Raw genomic sequence first — 18878 nt, forward strand, 5'->3', positions numbered from 1 at the left:
GTGTCCTCCCCTCCTTTCTCTCTGTTTTGGGCATTGCCTTCTGCAGCACACACTTCTTCTATAAATGTCAGGAGTAGGCCCCACAGGACTATGTTCATTTAGAAGCCAGCAGCTGAATGCTTCTCCTTGCTCATCTGTGTACAAAGTGTGACATATTTTATTCTTTTCCGTGGAAAGGAACTTGAGGTCCCTACTACTCATTGAGATGGGACCGTGAAGTTGAGCAACGCTTCAAATTATAAACATTTACCAAGTCATTACTGGGCGCCAGGCATTCTGTTACTGGAGAAAAAAATGGCTGGATGTTTGTCTGGGAGCTCAGAGAACTTGCGACCTAGTAAAGGTGAAGACCCCGTCGAGCAATAATTCCATGTGGCATCTGTCCTGCTGATGACACAGGGGCAGTGGGCGAACAGGGTGACATTAAGTCTGGATCTGCGGGTTGGGGAAGGTTGTACAGAGAAGTCACAGAGGAGGTGACGTGGGGACCGAGTTTAGATGGAGGAATGAAGGCATCCGTTTGTCTGAGGGACCCTGCGCCGACTGTGCTCTGAGGGAATGGCTGCCATTACTTTGGCCAGTAGGTGCTGTCCCCAAATGCCACCACTGCTCCCGAACTCTGCCTTCCGTAGGGGAAGACCTTTTGTTCTCTCTCTGATGAAGGTCATTCTTACAATAGCCATCATGCGTCGATTTGTTGATGCATCATCAAAGAGAGTTTTGAAAGACCACGGTCCGGCTCTCTCCTAGGCCTTTCCCCGGCAAATCAGACCTCCCGGAGCGCACTCTCTCCATGGTCTTCTTTTACTCATGTGGAAATGACCACCCTTCCTTTTCTCCTCGGAGCTTCCATCAGGAGGTAGCTCCCACCCATACGCCGAGGACATACGGAGCTTCCATCAGGAGGTAGCTCCCACCCATACGACGAAAGAGAAGGGGTCTCTTTCGTACTTAGGTGGCATTGCAGCGCATGTATGTATATAAAGGTCCAGCTAGTCATAGCGTCCCCAAATGTGCTTATTTACTCCTATCTCGGCGTCATGCTTGAAACAAGACACTGTGAGGACTCAGTGAGTGAAAGAAACCCTTCACTGTGTCCTTGTGGTCTCGGTGCTGCCTTCACACTTTAGTCTCTGATTTTCTAGTTACACCAGTCGCTGTGAATTCCGTTTCCCCTCTTCTTCCCCCTACATTTTCTCCCATGACAGAGTCACTCCTATGATTTTAAGTTTCCCCTCTGTGCGGTGCCATCTAATCCATGGTATCTCTTTGGATGGATTAAACAATCACGTCCATCCCCAACTGCCCCCACCCCCAGGCTTTTCATTTCCTTAGTCTCCTCCCCCCATGTCTCATCCACAGGCAAGTCCCAGACACTGCAGTTAAAGAGTGTCCCTTGCACCTTCGCCTCCTCCTGTCCTCTGACTGCGGTACGGTTCTCTGGTGGCTTTCTCACCTGCCAAGTCACACTCACCTGTCAGCCAGGGCGCACGTCGATGCCAGTTTAATGCTTCTAGAATGCAGAGCCCCTGACTGAAACCCCGTCACCAGTGGTCCATGCGGACACCACAGTCACGCTGGCTCCTTGCTGCCTTTCATCTCTTGTCCACCGTCCTCTTTTCCTTGTGGAGAGAAGCAGCGCAGAGCCCTGAGGTTGGGACATCCGGACTCGAGTGTTGGTTCTGTCACTGCCAGTTCTGTGGTCGTGGGCACGTCGTTTTCCTGTGAGTGAGCGCTGATCATAGTTAGACCTAAGGGATGGGGGTGGTGGCTCCACCTGCCGCAGAGAATCATTGTCAGGACTCACGAAGAAAGGGTTCGGTAGGTATTAGCCGTTGATAGATTCCCTTTCAAGGGAACTATTGGTGTTTCCTGCGCACATCCTATAATTTCCTACCCCTGTGCCTTCCTCATGCTAACTTTGGTTTCCAGAATGTTCTCCCTTTCCCATTTCTATGCGTGTAAATCTTACCCATCACGCTCAGTGCTTTTGTGCAGCTTCCAGGCAATCCTCACCCCCACCCCCACCCCCGGCCAAGTTCAGTCTAGCTCTCTAATTCGCCTCCCCTTCCCCTCAAAGAGTGCCTAGCTTGTATTTCTACCTTGTGTGATAATTATGTGTATGCATATCTTTGCTCTGAAAATATAAGGGAACACAGGAACTGTTTGGGCAAATATGTATATTTTTCTTAGCGTCTAATCAAAGTAATATTAGATACTGTGTTTGTTGAGTGAATGAATGATTACTCCACTTGCTTACTTACCTTTGTCAGGACAAACCTTGCCAAAATTAATATCATCTCTTTGCTTAATCATTTTGACTTATGGTCATTTCCTCCAACCTCTTAAATGTTCTCTTCCTTTAATCCAGGGGCGTCAAACTCATTTTCACCAGGGGCCACATCAGCCTCGTGGTTGCCTTCAAAGGGCTGGACTTAATTTTAGGACTGTATACATGCAACTGCTCCTTAACTAGGGGCAAGGAGCTCAGTGCTGCCGCCGGATAAAACCAGGTGGAGGGCCGCACTCAGTCCGCAGGCCCTGTGTTTGCTGCCTGTGTCTTAATCAGCATTCTGTTCCTTTTTTCTAAATCTGAACATCATCGAAAACATCCCATTGTGTTATGTTTGCTATTTCTACACATCTTGAAATGTTTCTTAGAGGAGTGTTTCTCGGAGGAATGTTCTTACGAGTTCTTTTAGCGACACCAATAGTAACCATGAAAATCAAATTCCTGATTAATTGTGGAGCCTGCACAAAACCAGTATGATCTGCTTGTGTTAATGAACATAACACTGAAAACAGAGTATTGCTTATCGTCTCGGCGTGGGACTGAGGGACACAAAGTTAACGAAACTGAATGGTAGGCAGGAAGGTCAAACTTGAGTTCTTACCTTACAATCCGAATCCCATAGTGATCGCAGACCACGGGGTGCGTTTAGCAACTTTGAAACTTCTCTGCCCATGCTTCTCTCCCTGAGCCCTCGAGGGTCAGCTGGCTGGGACGGGGCAGTCGTTCTGAGGGTCCTGCGTGACGACCTTGTGTGCGTAGGGTCATGGGATGACCATTCGTGGTAAATTGGTTCTCACATTGGCATCTCTTTTCTAACTTAGGGTAGAAACTTAGCATCTGGAGAAGTTGGGTTCTTTCCGAGTGATGCCGTCAAGCCTTGCCCATGCGTAAGTATGAGTAGTTTATTTCTTACCTTTTGTTTTCGAGGCTGTAATTAACTGTGTGAGAATGTACAGTGGATACAGATCTGGCTGATTGTTAATTTTGTTAATATTTCCTGGAGTCATCATATTATTTCATGTTTAAATAGTATGGCCAAAGTTATTAAAATTCCAAAATCATTGTGATTTGATTGTCAGAAAATATTTTTAAAAGTTAGGGGAATATAGCCAAGAGGGAAAATTAACCTAGTAGAATTTACAAAGTTGAATTGTCTACAAGGTTTTTGAAAGAATAACCAAAGCTACAGACCAAATATAGAGCACAAATTTCTCTCTTCCCACTGAGGTGAGATGGTAGGGCCTAATCTATTCCCAGGCACGCCGGGTTACGGAGAGAGATTGCACTTGAACTACCGTGTCCGAAAGCACGCCAGAAAGAGTGGAACTCACAAACATGTTCAACCAAATCTCCAAATACATTTCATTGTGTTTTAGTTTTGTCATTACTGTCCATTTAATGTTATTTTCTGAAAATATCAAGCACATTAGGCAGATACAAGGAGAAGGAGCGAGTATTTACTCAAATATTATGCATGAAAATAGCGTAACATGTAATGTCTGGTGGTTTGTGAGATTTATACATTTCTGTTTAGGGGTGGCATTATTTTATCCCCACACCTTGGTGTTCAGGGCAGATTTTCCTACAAAACTGTTCAAATCCTTGCCTCTATATAAATAAAATGGAGTACTTTTATGCCACGTCCATCTCCCCCAAAGTGCTGAGAGGTACAGATGGGAACTTGGGACTGAGGAGGAATGTGAATGAGACCAGTCACGCTGGCGGTCTGGTGACTGGAGGCAGAGCCCGCAGGCAGAGCCCTGAGCCACCGCCCAGGGCTAAGGTGGCTGTGCCTGTGCGAGCCAGGGCCCCGCAGAGGGTGAGCGGGAAGCAAACCGTCCTGCAGAAGACAAGCCCGTCTTCCTCTTGCGTCTGGTCGGGGAGAAAAAACAAAGCACTTCCTTGTAAGAGTTTTTAACCTCAGATCCACAGTCAACCCAGGTGTGAGCTGGGGTTCATACCAGCTCGGGGACCTAAGCAACTCTGGGCGAAGGGGAGAAAGCGCACCTCTCACCGTCCCATCTAACTTTCGTAAGATGTGCTGCGGGAAGGAGCGCATGTCTTCTATGGGTTATGCACCATAATCCCAGTGAAATGTGTTTAGAAACTATTCATTCATAGGAGAAGGTTCGCCTCTAGCTATGATAAAGGCAGAAAAAGGCACGAGGGGAAAATGGTTAAAAATGAGGATACGTTCCAAGATGGGATAGTATCCAGAAGGAAATGATCTGTGGTCTCATATAAAAAACGTCTGTGCAGACAGGACCCGATCAGCCACGGAGGAAGTGGGGAGGGATTGACTTGGGAATATGCATACATTTAAGACCATGGAGAGGTGAGGGGGGCAGATATAGTTGTCCCATCAAACTTCTGAGGCCATGTGTACCTTATTATCAAAACGGGAGTGTTGCAGATTGATTTCTATTTGTGAAAACAAAGAGGCCTAAGAAAATATTTGCGGGATTTGAAGGGGTGTAACTTCTAATATTATTTGTGATGTATCAGGATTTGACATTGGGGTTTTGTGTCAGGGTGAAATTAGAACTGTAGGTCATTGATTCAAAATATTTAGTTGTTGATCATTTTAGGGCTGTTCTGGAGAGAAAGCTAATTTTTGGATATATAACTCTTAATCTGAAAGGATGGAAAAGTAATAGCCTGTTATGAAAACGGACATATTCCCATTGGCTGGACCGCTGAAATATGATCGTTATTGTTGTTAGAATGACGGCAACAAAATTTTTAATCACTGGATGCAAACGAGGCCCAGGGATCCCATGGTGTATCTAATATGCCGAAGACTTACATGGTTCGTGACGGATTTCTGCACCCGAGACAACCTGTCTGTACCCCTGGTCTTTTCTTAGCAATGCGTCAACATTGTCCATCTCTGCATACTGTGCATTTTATTTGGTATTTTATAACTATTAGTGTGCCTGCATGGGCTTTGTTCATTTTCTAGTTTCCAGAATCAACCGGAAGTTTTCTTTCTTTATTAGCATAGAAAATGTAATATTGTTCTCTTTTACAAAGCTCTATAGGAGAAAAGGGAAGAGGGAATATTTTCCATGACACTTTCACGAAAAAAGGGTTTCCAGGTGGTCACCTTCACAAGCCAGAGTTTAGAATTTGTGTTTTCAAGTAAGAGCCGATGTACAGTGTATATTGTTTGTGTCTTGGGAAAAGTCCCAAAGTCTCGGGAAAGTGGGGTGCCGTCTGGTTTTGCTAACATTTTCCTTTTAATTTGCTGCGATAGGATTAAAGTGCCTTGATAATAAATACCAAAAGTTTCCAATTCATATTTCTCCGGTTATCGCTCCCCTTGGAGGTACAATGGCAGTAAAATTAATGAAAGAATGAATTAAAGCAGGATGAATTATTCCCTACTTATCCGACATGTACTGTGATTCACCCTGTATGAAATTGCCAGTGGATAGTTCCTGGACTGTGCCGCTTAGGGCTTCAGCGCTGAGTCAGCCGAACTGAATTAATGATTGATTTCTAAAAGCTTCCCTTAAGTAAACTTAATCTATTTTTGCCTTTTTATATCCTAGGTGCCCAAACCAGTAGATTATTCTTGCCAGCCATGGTAAGTATTAAAAATGTTTATGCAGCTAAGTCGAAATGCCGTACCCTCAGCTCAAGGTCACTTTCATCTGTGGGGGCTAATCCACATTCCATTTCCATTTGTTGGCTAGAGGTGTTTTCAGATGCAACAGAATACCCTAATGAATTTATATATTGCTGATGTTTCCATGTGTTTGTCAGAGTGGTGTGTGCACAGGCACATACATGTGCCCTGGACTGTGGATTTAAAGTCTGCAGTGGCCATGGACAGGAATGGACCTAAGCATCTTGCATTTTCAAAAAGTAGATGTCGTGAAGCACAGAAGACATTAAGTACGATTTCATTGTCTGAAGCTAAAGGTTATCCCAGGAAGAATAGTAGAGAATAGTTAGAAAAAGAATAGTAGATAGTGGGAAAAAATACAATTTATAACACGGCACAGGGGAGGAGCAAGATGTATTCACATCTGAAGTTTGGGGTCTGGATATCTGTACGGAGCTCACTTACCACTTGGGGGCTGGAGTTACCATCGCTCGGGACAAGGAAGCAGTGTGGGTAGCCATCAGTGCGTTTCAGATAGGTGTGTGTAAGGGGCAGTGATGTCCGCCGCCAGAAGGAGGTCATGCACGATCCAGAGTCGTCGTGATCATCTTGTGATAATGACTAACATTCGCCGACACCTTCGTTTAATTTTGCTTTGCTAACATTGGGACAAGGAAGGTTTGTTCTATTCCTTCTACAGACAAGGTTCAGGCCATGCAGCTTCTAAGTTAGAGCTGAGAGTCCAAGTCATGCCCTCTGTACAAAGCTGCACCACTTGTCAAAGGAAAAAAGTGGGCATAGCTTCTTATTTACATCCATGTCCCTGAATTTTGTGTCTGTTGCCTCTTAAAATGGCTGCCTCTACTTGCCTTTTCTTGATAGGGAAGTGTATGCACAGTGAGTAGATATGAGGACATGTGCATAAGTATTCCACAAGGACATGGTACTTGCTCAGCTCCTAAGTGTGGAGAACACCTGAGTTGTCTGATCTTGTTGACGTTCAGGTGATTTCTGTTATCTAACCTTAGCAATGGAAAATGCCCAGGATCCTGTGATGGGAATAACGGAGTGGAGAGTGAGCGATGCGGCACATGTTTTAGGTGGGACAGTCAGAGACAACCTCTCTCTAAACCCGAGGGCCGGGAAGAGGGGGTGTGGATAGAGAATGTTCTCCAGACAGGAGTACAGTCTCCGAAAAGACTCCAAGGCTGGAAGGAGCTTGGGGAGTGCTGGAGGCGAGTGGAGAAGAGGTTGTAAGAGAGAGGGTTAAAGGGGAAGGTGTGAGTCGGATCAGACTAAGCACTAATAGTTCATGTGTCGTCGTAACTGTGCTTTGAACCCACAGTACGGTCTGCATAAAATGCCCTCAGCTCTTTCTGCCCTCTTTCAACCAGCTTTTGTTGAATGCTCACTGTGCTTATTTTAAACACATATTTAGTGTACGGTAGAGGTATGAATAGTATAGTATTTACACTGAGTTACATGTGTCTACGTGTAAACCAGAGCATTTTTCTGGAATATTAATTCATGAATAACTTTGAAAGTGAGCCAATCTAAACATAAAACTGTTTTCTTTCCTCTTTTATTATCTCAAATTTCTGATGTATTTTGTCAGTAAAAGCTAACTAAGTCTATATGTGGTGGCAAGGGTTACTGAAGACTATTTTAACATTGAATTTGTGCCTTTTATTATTGTGGTTATTGGTATGGAATTTGAATGTGTCTAAGCCAACATAGTTTACGAAGAACTGAATTCAGGCTTTGAAAAAAATCTTTTAAAAACATATTTTTACTTAGTACTGCTAATTGCTTAAGAAAATTGCTTATCAAAAGTGTGGACTACAAGAATGAATCTTAAACCCAAAAATTATTTTAAAAAATAATTGAAATTGTTACTGGACTTTTCTTGAAAGAAGATGTTCAAAGTCGATTTCATTCCATAGTGTACATAGAAAAGGTGACTTTGGGGGGCTGTGTGGGAGTGTGCAATTGTGTGTGTGTCTTACACAGGGCTGTCCCTCCCTGAGCTTCCCTACCACACTCTTTCTAACCCAGTGCCTATTGGCTCCTCTCTCTGTCTCATTCATTTATCTGACAAGTATTTTCGGGGTGCTCCCGTGGATAAGCATTGTTCACTCTGGTTAGCTGGCTAGAGCATCTCTGCTTGGGAGAATTGAAGGACGTTTCTCCGCATTATTTTTTTTCAAAGCAGTGTAATTAGTTGGTACAGCAGCCAAAAGAGCTCCGATCTGCCACTAAATTAAAATCTCGACAGATGCTTATTTTTAGCCCCTGTTCCCTTCCAGGTACATCGTGCAGCTGTTCTGTGTGGTTGTGTCTTACAGGTACGCCGGGGCCATGGAGAGGGTGCAGGCAGAGACCGAACTTATTAACAGGGTCAACAGTACCTACCTGGTGAGGCACCGGACCAAAGAGTCAGGAGAGTATGCGATTAGCATTAAGTAAGTAGGAGGACTTTTACAGACACCGATTTCCTGTTTGCCTAGTGGCGCAGACCACCTGACGCAGACAACACCCAAGTGGGAAACCAAGGTTCTAATTACGAGGGAAATGAGGCTTCTAGCTAGACAGTTCATTAATACTTAAAATACCTGTTAGAAAACCAGTATTAAGTGTTACAGACTGCTAATTGGCATAGTAGATCTGCTTCATAACATTGTATTTTGGTGGCTCGGTGTGTGTTATGTGTTTAATGAATTCTAAGAGTATAAATTACCAGATTTTGTTTTTCTATATTCTCCAATGGAACTTACTAAATGAATGGGGCACCATGGTGGGTCAAATGTAAGCTCCCTTCTCACTTCAAATACTGGTTGTACCTTCAACCAATCTAGTAAATATATATTGTTAATTAGCTGTCACCAGGGTATTGGCATAGGTATATATTTTGTCTTTGGAATTAATTCCTGTAACGTTATTGGGGCAGGCCCTCCAGTAATTATTGATTTCTACTGATTAAAAACACATTTATATTCATAAGTTATTCATTGCCCACAGGTACAATAATGAAGCAAAGCACATCAAGATTGTAGCCAGAGATGGCTTATTTCACATTGCAGAAAATAGAAAATTTAAAAGTTTAATGGTAAGCATTGATTAGTTCTTTTCAATCTGTGGTCTTTATTTTTCTCTTATTAGAAAGGTCAGTTTAATTCTATAGTTTCATGGAAATTCTGCTCACTGAAAAGTTGTTTAAAGAAAATCATACTATAAATCTGTAGCAGATACTAAAAATTCCAGTTTTAAGAATGTCAGTAGTTTTATATTGCCCTAGTCATGGTTTTCATTGTAAATGGAGTTGGAAAGTTTTATTACTAGTTTTAAAAGATTTTACTTATTTATTTTTAGAGAGAGGGGAAAGGAGGGAAAAAGAGAGGGAAAGAAACATGGATGTGAGAGAGAGGCATTGACTGATGGCCTCTTGTACACACCCCAGTCTGGGACTGAACCCACACCCCAGGCATTTATTTGCCTTAACCAGGAATCGAACCAGCCACCTTTCGCTTTGCAGGACGGTGCCCAACCAACTGAGCCAGACTGGTCAGGGCAAGTTGGCAGGTTTTAGCTCATATTTCAGAGTCTACACTATTAATAGAAAGAGGAGCAGGCACATTCAAATGTGGCCAACTCTCAGTTATCTGTGAGTTTTGTCCTGTGTTTGATGATAACCCAACTGGTGTTTAATGTGCGTCTCCGCCCTCCTCCTCCTCCCTCTGCCTCTGTCTCCGCATCCAGGTAGAGGAAGGTACTTAAAATTATGACATAAAAGCTGCACTTGTAATTGGTAAAACACTCCTTACCTTCAGGCTTATTTCACACAAAATGCAATATAATGTCACATAGAGAATTTTTTTTTGCTATTTCTTAAATTATCTGTGTTCTTCTTCGTTACCTTGCACAATTCAACCTTAACAAGGCAAGATTTTTTACCACAACCACACAACAATCCATAGGAACTTTATATTTAAATTGAAATGGTATATTGTTACCATGGAAAAAAGGTTGCTTTTGCTTTACATAAAGAAAGATTATTTCATTCATTTTAACAATTTAAATAATTATGAGAATGGTTTGTGTGACACGGCTATAACCTGGCAGCCAAGGAGAGTAGACTGGAATGCGCATGCGTGAACAATGATGACTTCACGGTACTAGTCAGTGGGGGGTGGTAGACGCCATTGAGTGAGCACGTGTACTGTGCAGCCATCGCATTCAAAATGACTGAGTGAGTAGAGCAACAAATCTGCATTAGATTTTGCATTAAGCTTGCACATTCCTCCGTGGAAACTATTTGCGTGATTAAGAAGGTCATAGCTGTGGGAAGCTGGTGATTGGTAGCTTCATCACAACAACGTGCCTGTTCACGCATCATGTCTTGTGCAGAGGTTTTTGGCAAAACATCAAATCACCCAAGGAACTCAGCCTCTCTACAGCCCAGATTTGGCACCCTGTGACTTCTGGCTTTTCCCAAACTCAAATCATCTTTGAACAGGAAGAGGTTTCCGATTTCAGAGCACTGTTGAGATTCAGAAAAATACAGCCAGGCAGCTGATGGCGTTTGGGAGAACTGTGTGAGGTCCCAAGGTGTCTACTTTGAAGGGGACTGAGGTGTCATTTCCTATGTACAATGTTTCTTATATCTTCTTCAATAAATGTCATGTTAAAAAATGGATGGATATTTTCTGGACTTTGTTCACTTTATGTATAAACAATGCGTATCTCTCATTATACTGAATATGCATTGCTTGTAGTAAAAGGGTTCGTATTTCCTTAAAAGTGGTCTCAAGTCTGTTTGTCAAGTTGGAGAGAGTTTCTCTAGATAATAAAGAATTTGGATACAGGACATAAGATGCATTTGCAGTGCTCTGCTGAGCACTTTGAGTAACGTCAGGAAGAGCCACTCATTGATTGAACCATCAATCAAATGACACATAACTGCAGCCTTCCGGAAAACATCTCAAAGCACTTTGCAGATGTTAACATCAACGTTAAACGGAGAGTCGGAGAGCCTTACGAAACGAGCCAGCGGGAAAGCCTTCTCTGAAAACTTGGAACTACTTCAGGACTCTGTGTTTTTCAGAAAGTGAAGCATCCCAGGTTGAAAGAAAAGTAAAGCTCTGTGGACATGACTATCACATTCCCCATTCAGAGGCAAAGGCTGGGCAGCAGGGTCACATCCTGGAAAATGTAAACTTGGTTAAATCGGGGGCAGAGATGCAGGCATTCTGGCTGTGGGCAGCGACTTCTTTCCTTGGGAACAGAGAGACCTGGACCTGAGCTGCTTCTCTACATGAAAACCTAGGGGGGCAGGTGGCAAAGGAATGTGCAAATAATGAGTGACAGCCCCGGCTGAGACATGATCAGAGCCTGCGTAGGGCGGGGGTCTCCTCTTCACCGCAAGGCCCCCCAGCTTGAGTTTATGCCTGCAGGACTTCTGCCGATGGTAATGAGGCTACTGCATGATTTCCCAGCTCAGATGAGGCTTCAGAAAAATTGTGTTGGGCCAAAGAAGGCTTCCCGACTTGCTGACCTGGAAAGCAACAAAGAGAACTCCCTTCAGAGAAGACAGGCAAAGAGGATGAAAGGTGTCGTTGCTGCAAAGGGCCAAACAATTCAGCTTTGTGTCACCTGGGTTCAGCTGCAGAAAGTCCTGCAGCAGCCAAGGCTCGATGTGAAGAGCCAGCCATCCCGCAGCAACCGCATGAGTGGAGGTAGATCCTTGGTTGCTATCTGCATAAGAAGCAACAGAGACCCAGAATTCAAATAATTTGTACCAAAGAGCAGTGAGGGTTTCTGCAGTGATGTTCTGCAAAGGGAAATAAAAGTGCTTGCCACTCTAAAATGAGCTACCCTTATACAGTCGGTGTAAAGAATCAGAAATGCCACCACCGGAGACCCAAGCCTATTATTTTTTCCTCTGTACCTGGGGATCTTCTGTAAGGAAGCACACAACACAGTGGGTTCAAGGGAGAGGATTAACATCAATAGCAGCCCTGGTATGGCTCAGTGGGTTTAGTGCCCGACTGCAAACTGGAAGGTCGCTGGTTCAATGCCTGGTCAGGGCCCATGCCTGGGTTGCGGGCCAGGTCCCTGGTTGGGGGTGTGCATTCATACGCCTAACTACTTTTCAGCCAACGACAGACCTCATGTGTGACGGAGGTCCCATAACATGACAATGGAGCTGAAAAAGTCCTGTCACCTAGTGACGTGGCAGCCACTGTAACGTCATAGTGCAGCAGATGACTCAGAGGTCTGGCGAGTGCAAAGAAACTGCTGCGCTGTCGGTTGTGTGAAAAGTGTCGTGCATACATGGGTACTCAGTTATGACAAGGGACACCGGTGTTACTAGTTTCAAGTACGCACTATACTTCTAATCATTATTTTAGAGTGCACTGTTTCTCCTTATTAAAAAATAAGAAGTTGGCTGTACACCTGGGCGCTGGGTTGCGCTGGGTTGCACCGGGTTGTGCCGGTGGCAGTCTCCTGCCCAGAGCCTCTTGCTGGCATCCTGGTCTTGTGCGTGATTTGATCTCATGGTGGCGCCTGCGCATTAGTGTGATGACATCACCGAAGGATGCATTTCTGAGAACTTGTCCATCATTAAGTGACTGATGACTGTAACTGTAAGAGAAAAGAAAGATAAGCAACTGGAAATCTCGGCCTTAGAAAAAATACCTTTGCCAGGCGTCGCAGACGGCTGTGAGAAGCGATGACGTGACATGGTAGCTGAACTAGGCTGGAGCTGCCCCGGCTCCGCAGTTCTGTTCATTTGTTTTACATTGAGTCCTTCCTATGTGAAATTCCTGTGTTTTTGCAGAATTCAAAAAGTACCCTGCACTTCTTACAATGCTCTCTAGTTAGTACATTCATCTGTGCCAAGAATCTCCCCATGGCGCTGTCCTGTGAACCTGAACTAGGAAATACAATGCCAGGGAGGATGGCTCCTGTCAGCAACCAGCCCCTTTGGAAGGGGGTAGCAGGTCCATCAATTTGGCAACGCCGGGGGCCTCTCTGGGCCAGGATCACCCAGCTTCGTGGAGTGTCCCTTTCTCACGTTCGTGTCCAGTAGCCCAGTTCCCACCGTAAGCAGGGTCTGTGGTTTGGAGTGGTCGTTTCTTCAGAATAGTTCACTGTCTGCCCATCTTTGGTGGTAGAGTTATGTTCTTCTACCTGTGAAACTCCTTAGGGCCTGGAATTAAATTTTAATTTGGAAAGGATGTGGAACAGAAGCAGACTCCAGGACTCGCTTTAAATCAGCCAGTTCCTCAGAGGGAAGATAGGCCTCGGGTGGTTGAAACGACCTTTTTCCCCCTTGGGCTTCTTCCATAACGTGGTGAATCAAAAATTTGTGTTTTTCCTAGCCAGGAAATTCAAATTCTAAATGAATTTCTGTATCCAGATGACAAGACATTAAGTTCGTTCCAATTGTCATGTATGCCACACAATTCATGTCCAGATGCTGTCTATAACTCATCTCCACTGCCTGTTGCCTTGGAGACCGGAATGGCTGGCGCTCATTATTTTTTGGAGTGACTTGAATTGCTGGTACCTCTGTGTCGGTGGGAGATAAAGGGAGCTGAGCCATTGCTTTTGTTTAGAGTCTTCTTATTTACTTGTAGTACCTGGAGGTCCATGGCCGCTAAAGCAGGGGTGGATTAGACTAAAATATGGGAAGCTCAGTGGCATCCATTGGAAAGATCCACGGTGGCACCATTTAATTCTACCTCATTAGGATCAGGAAGGAAGGTTTACCCTCAGAAGACTGTAAAAAGGGAGCTGAAATCTACCGCATGCACAGCGAAGTGGTAAAGAAGTGTTTTGCGCCCTGGCTGGTGTAGCTCAGTGGATTGAGCGTGGGCCTGTGAACCACACAATCGCGGTTCGATTCCCAGTCAGGGTACATGCCTGGGTTGCAGGCCGGTTCCCAGCATGGGACTCACGAGGGGCAACCATACATTGATGTTTCTCTCCTCCTGTCCTTCCCTTCCTCTCTAAAGATAAATAAATAAAAAATCTTAAAAAAAAAAAAAGAAGTGCTTTGCAGCTCACTCATTCATAAGATCCTAGGGCTTCGAGCCAACTTTGCAAAAACTTTGATTCATACTCATTCACAATATCCATAAAATTCATATTAACTGTAACAAACTTATGCAGCAGTTCAAAGTTACTAGCTTATTACTTTCAGGTTTGTTTTTGTATTTTTACTAAGGAACATACTTTGCTCTGTTGAAGGAACGTGCCTAAGAGAACAGCCCTCGATACCTTTTGCGTCATCAGCATCACGATGTACATGAGTGCACAGCTCTTTAGGAGTCCTTACTAAATGTTCCCTTTCATTTAAAAGTTTTTATGGAGTAGTGTCAGTCTCTAGAATGTAACTCCAAACCTTGCCTTTGCAAACCATGCTAAAAAATCACTAAAATACGATTGCCTTATTCTGATCATTCAAGCCATTTTGAGGATATGTGCATTTTCATCTGGTATTTTTGTCTTCCTCCTCCCCCTCCTCTTCATTCTTCTCCTTCTTTTTGAGTGGGTCAGATTCCAAATGCCCTTGCTTCATGAAGGATCCCTGTAATCGGGGTCCAAGGAAGGAAGAAATATATATAGATTATGTATTAAATATATGTTATATATATTTAATACATAAATATATAAATATAATATACATTTATAATATATAAATATATATATTAAATACATATATATATGTAAGTATTTTAAGTGACAGATATAATGTGTGTAAAAGTCTAGCATCTCAGGTCTAAGCCAACAAAGTCCGTGGCTCATCATGGACTCTTAGCAAATGCTCCTTCCCTGAATTCTCCTGCCTTGCGGACTTATATTTGCCAGGTGCTATTTGCTAATTGCGTGATGTAGTTAAGAGCACAGCTTTGGGGGCTGACCCCGGCTGCGTGACCATGCACACACTGATTGACCTCCCAGAGACATGCACATCAGTGGGGACAAGGCCCATCTGTTGTTCACTGTGTGAATAGGTGAGACATTACGTAAAGGCCTGGTTGGGGGACGGCAGCAGCTGTTAGGATGGTCACCTGTACCAGGTGCTTCTTCCGTTCTCACCGTAACCTGTGAAATTGCTTGTTACCTCTGTTTGACAGATGTGGGAGCTGAACAATGTCCATTTGCTTTCTGCTGTGCTCAGCCCAGCCCTGTGGCCTTGTGTCTGTGCACACGGTCCTTGTCACCTTTTGTCTGTCCCCAGCCTGAATGCTCTGCTTGCAACAGTCCTCTCCTCCTTCCTGGCCCTTCACGGTTCACATGTTCCCTGGTGTAAGCCGGGCCATCTCCATCATGGAATCTTCTCTCATCCTCCAAAACAGACGCGCAACAGGAAGCTCTGTCCTGCCTTTGAACTCTCATAAGTCCTCACTTTCTTCCAAGGGTGAGAACTCTGAGAGAGAGGGTCAGCCTTGGTCTTGCTAATCTTTGTGACCCCTTGACCTCCCCACACCATGCATTTCACAACTCATCTGCGTTCGGTCATAAATGATGAATATATCATTGGCAATTCTCTTTTCCTTCTCCTGGTGATTTTTGGCCCGATTGATTTGTTTTGGGAACTTTGACCGTAACTACTGAATGGAGATACTGAGTTGTTATCAGGGTGATTTTTGGAAGAAATGAGTTGACTTCACACTGTTTTTAATCAATTGTGCAGCAATAGAAGCAACAAGTAATTCAGTTGAAAGGGATTTTGCTTTGATTTTCACTTCAGGTGTTTGTAAAAGACGTTACATCTGTAGTGCTCATCTGATAATAATATGCCTTTTTTCCATTATGAAGTCATTATTATTTAATTTCTGTTTCAAGCAGAGGCATTCAGGTTTGTGTCGAATCTATGAAACCAGCATCTCAAAAGAAATTTCCTGAGATTTCAGGAGGAAAGATGGTGGGGGGTTATTATATTAGGCTTGGATGTATTTAGGGCAAATTCGGTATTAGAGGAAATTGGAAGCAACCACATCATCGACCTCTGTGAACACCAGAGGGTGGGCAGAGCTGTGAGACGGGCACTTGAACTTCAGGGTAAGCCAATGTCAAGTAGCATTTGTGGTTTATCGGCCTTGGTTTACCGTGGAAAACTGCGTCGACAATCCAGTTTGTTTTTCTCTGCGATGTTGAGAGAAAAATGCAGGAAACTAGAAATTGCTGTACATTCAGCAAACAGCTGTTCCCTTTATTTTTGTCTAGAAAGGCAAGTATTTCATAAATAAGAATAATAATTGCTGTACCGAGACTGAGGTTCAGTGTGGTTTCTCTTCATTGACCACATCTGACGGAAGACGAACAGGATGTCCTCTCTCCGTGGACAAACAGCAGGGGGAACTCACATTACCAATGGCCTGAGCAGTAAAGGCAGTTACTGGGCAGGTGCTGCGTGGGTGCGGATCCGTATTTACTTGTCCGTAGACTTAGGGAAAATGTAGCATTAAATCGGTCGTCCTCGTACATGTGTATGTCACGTCCAAGTGTCTGAGAACAGAACCTTATTAAACATGACCTTTTGTTCTCTTCACCCTCAAGGAGCTTGTGGAGTATTACAAGCACCATTCCCTCAAAGAAGGGTTCAGAACCTTAGACACGACGCTCCAGTTTCCGTACAAGGAGCCAGAGCACCCAGCTGGGCAGAGAGGCAACAGGCCGGGCAACAGCTGTGAGTATTGTCGCGGAGAATGCAGTTCGCTGACACCTGTGCGGAGGCACAGTCCCCCCAGACGTCTTTATCCCAAAGTTTGAAATGTTAACCAACTCGTACACTAATGGCATGAAGCAGGGGACTTTTCTTGCTAAGCAGAATCCGACAGGCCAGCGGGTTTATGGCCGTTTCAAGATAAGGTTCTTTGTGCCACACTGAAAATCACATTTGTGTTCAGAAATCCGCCAGAAATGGAAAGGCAGGGTTAATCTGTAAGTTTTGTGCTTTTCAGGGGCTTTTATAGTCGTCAAACTCTTTTTAATTTACACGCGTTTGCGGCCCTAGTGCCATCGGAGTCACGGTCTTTAAGTAAGACGGGTGCCCAGCTCCTCTTGTCTAGCCTACCACCCCCCGTCTCCATACGCTTCCGTTTCAAAGATCTCTTTTGGGGAACCCTGGCTCCTTTGACACCAGTATTTCTCAAAGTGCACATTGGCCACTTTCTCTCAAAACGAGCGCTGTGCCAGCACCGTGTATCAAAGGCTAACACACAGACCAAGAGCAGGTTCCGGCTGGAGCGTGAGTTCAAGGCACAGACTTTTTTCTCATCACCGTTTAATGTCGTATCATCTTCCTGGAGGTAGACGGAGCTTGTAGGGAGACCATCATGATGAAAAATGTCGGGGATAAAACATGATTTCCTTCTCTTACTCTGATTTTTTTTTTTAAATAAAGCTGTTTTGGAGGAGAACTGAATGCAGTTTTATGACTCTTAGAATCCTTAGCCTGAGCAAAACTGGATTTTCCAGGGGTATGTCCAAAGAGAATTTCCATCAGTGCAGTAGAGCTTCAGTGTCTTTACCCCCTAACAGCAGGAACGGAACGAGAAACGGAGCTCTCAGGGCTCCAGTGACATCAGTGCGATTTCACGTGTTTCACAGAAGTAGAAATGCTGGCAACTTGTCCCGTCAACCGACAGGTGTGTGTTTTATTTGAATAACGGAATAGCTGTTCTCTTCATGAGGATTCATGGTAAATAACCACACTTGTGCAAAGCAGAGCATGCTTTGGGTGGAAACCTTAGCCGCCCATTGGAAGTTACCGTTCTGATTTTTAGCCCAGGGTTACTTGCTTATCTTAGAGTCTCACCTAGGTTGAGGAGTTTCATACTTTTATGTTGAATAAAATATAAATCACTCACAAAGGGACTGGGAAGAAGTGAGCTGGTACCTCAGTCAACAGTAGTGGCCCAGCGGTCCGCACGCCAAGGTCGGGCCACCGTGCCCTTGGAATGGGATTATAACCTCAGGTCAAGTCTGTGATACGGCCCAATGCCCTATTTACTTGTTGCTGATTCTCTACGAAACAGGCATTTTCTGCAACAGCGGGTGTTTTGCCAACACAAAAGGCAATGGGTATTCTATGAACACAGTGAGGGTTCTGCGGGTTCCCCGAGGGGCCGTCTGTGGAACGTCTGGCCGGGCGTCCGTGTGTGGGGAGCACTCCGTAAAAAATTCAGCTGCTGCTCACGCCGCCTCTCCAGCTGCCACTTGCACCTCTCACTGCCCCCGCAACACGGAAAACCTTGTCCTGTGTCGGTCAGAGTTCAATAACATTACCAGTTTTCACTCCTGGCAATTAACACCTTTGCTCTCATGGTTTTAAAGCTATACCTTGCTTGTCTCGAGTTCAGATGAAGGGCTAGCCCTTCACCGAAACAGCCTTCTGTGCTCGTCCAGCAGTGGGAAGAAGAAACCGCTGCATGGTCTGCACAAAACGCACATGCATGATGTCTTTATGGTCCTTACCTCTGCTAGATCTCACCTAAAGACAGTTTTTACCAAGAGGCAGTTCCTGGGGACAGTGGCTGGGATGGTGGCATGGGCCAGGACTCCCCATTGCTCCTCAGAGGTGGCAGAGCAGGCGAGCTGCCACCTAGAGCCGCCCTGTGTTCCCGGGAGAGGTCGAGGTCGGCGTTCCCACTCCAGAGACCTGCTGTTTATGGTTACTGTGTTCTTAGAGAACGCAGCACCCTCGGCCCCCGGAAGAGAAAGTCCCAGAGCCTTGTAGCGGAGACCGCTCGCTTCTGTGCTAGTCCAGGCTAGAACACTCTGGGGCAGGTGACCAGCTCGTTTTCAAATTAGTAAAATACGGTACAATTATGACAGAACTCCCTTTTGCTGATGGGAAAAACACATAAAAATATATTGATTAGAATTAAACAGGAGGCCAGAGGATTGGGCAGGAGGGCAGCTAGCACGTCAAAGTTAGGGGCCCACTGTAGGCAAGACTAT

At 44.6% G+C, this 18878-nt stretch overlaps 1 protein-coding gene across 1 annotated transcript in view; it reads left to right on the top strand.

The window, feature by feature from the left end:
- Positions 1-18878, top strand: part of VAV3 (vav guanine nucleotide exchange factor 3) — a 274456-nt gene that overhangs the window by 244022 nt on the left and 11556 nt on the right. Inside the window, exons 21-25 of the mRNA XM_037050442.1 lie at positions 3115-3180; positions 5848-5882; positions 8249-8365; positions 8922-9009; positions 16473-16602. Coding sequence (XP_036906337.1) covers positions 3115-3180; positions 5848-5882; positions 8249-8365; positions 8922-9009; positions 16473-16602 — 436 coding nt within the window. The remainder of the gene's footprint in view (positions 1-3114; positions 3181-5847; positions 5883-8248; positions 8366-8921; positions 9010-16472; positions 16603-18878) is intronic.

This window comes from Sturnira hondurensis, unplaced genomic scaffold (genome assembly GCF_014824575.4).
Source record: "Sturnira hondurensis isolate 20B ecotype Veracruz unplaced genomic scaffold, ASM1482457v3 Scaffold0006799, whole genome shotgun sequence".
Taxonomy (NCBI): Eukaryota; Metazoa; Chordata; class Mammalia; order Chiroptera; family Phyllostomidae; genus Sturnira; species Sturnira hondurensis.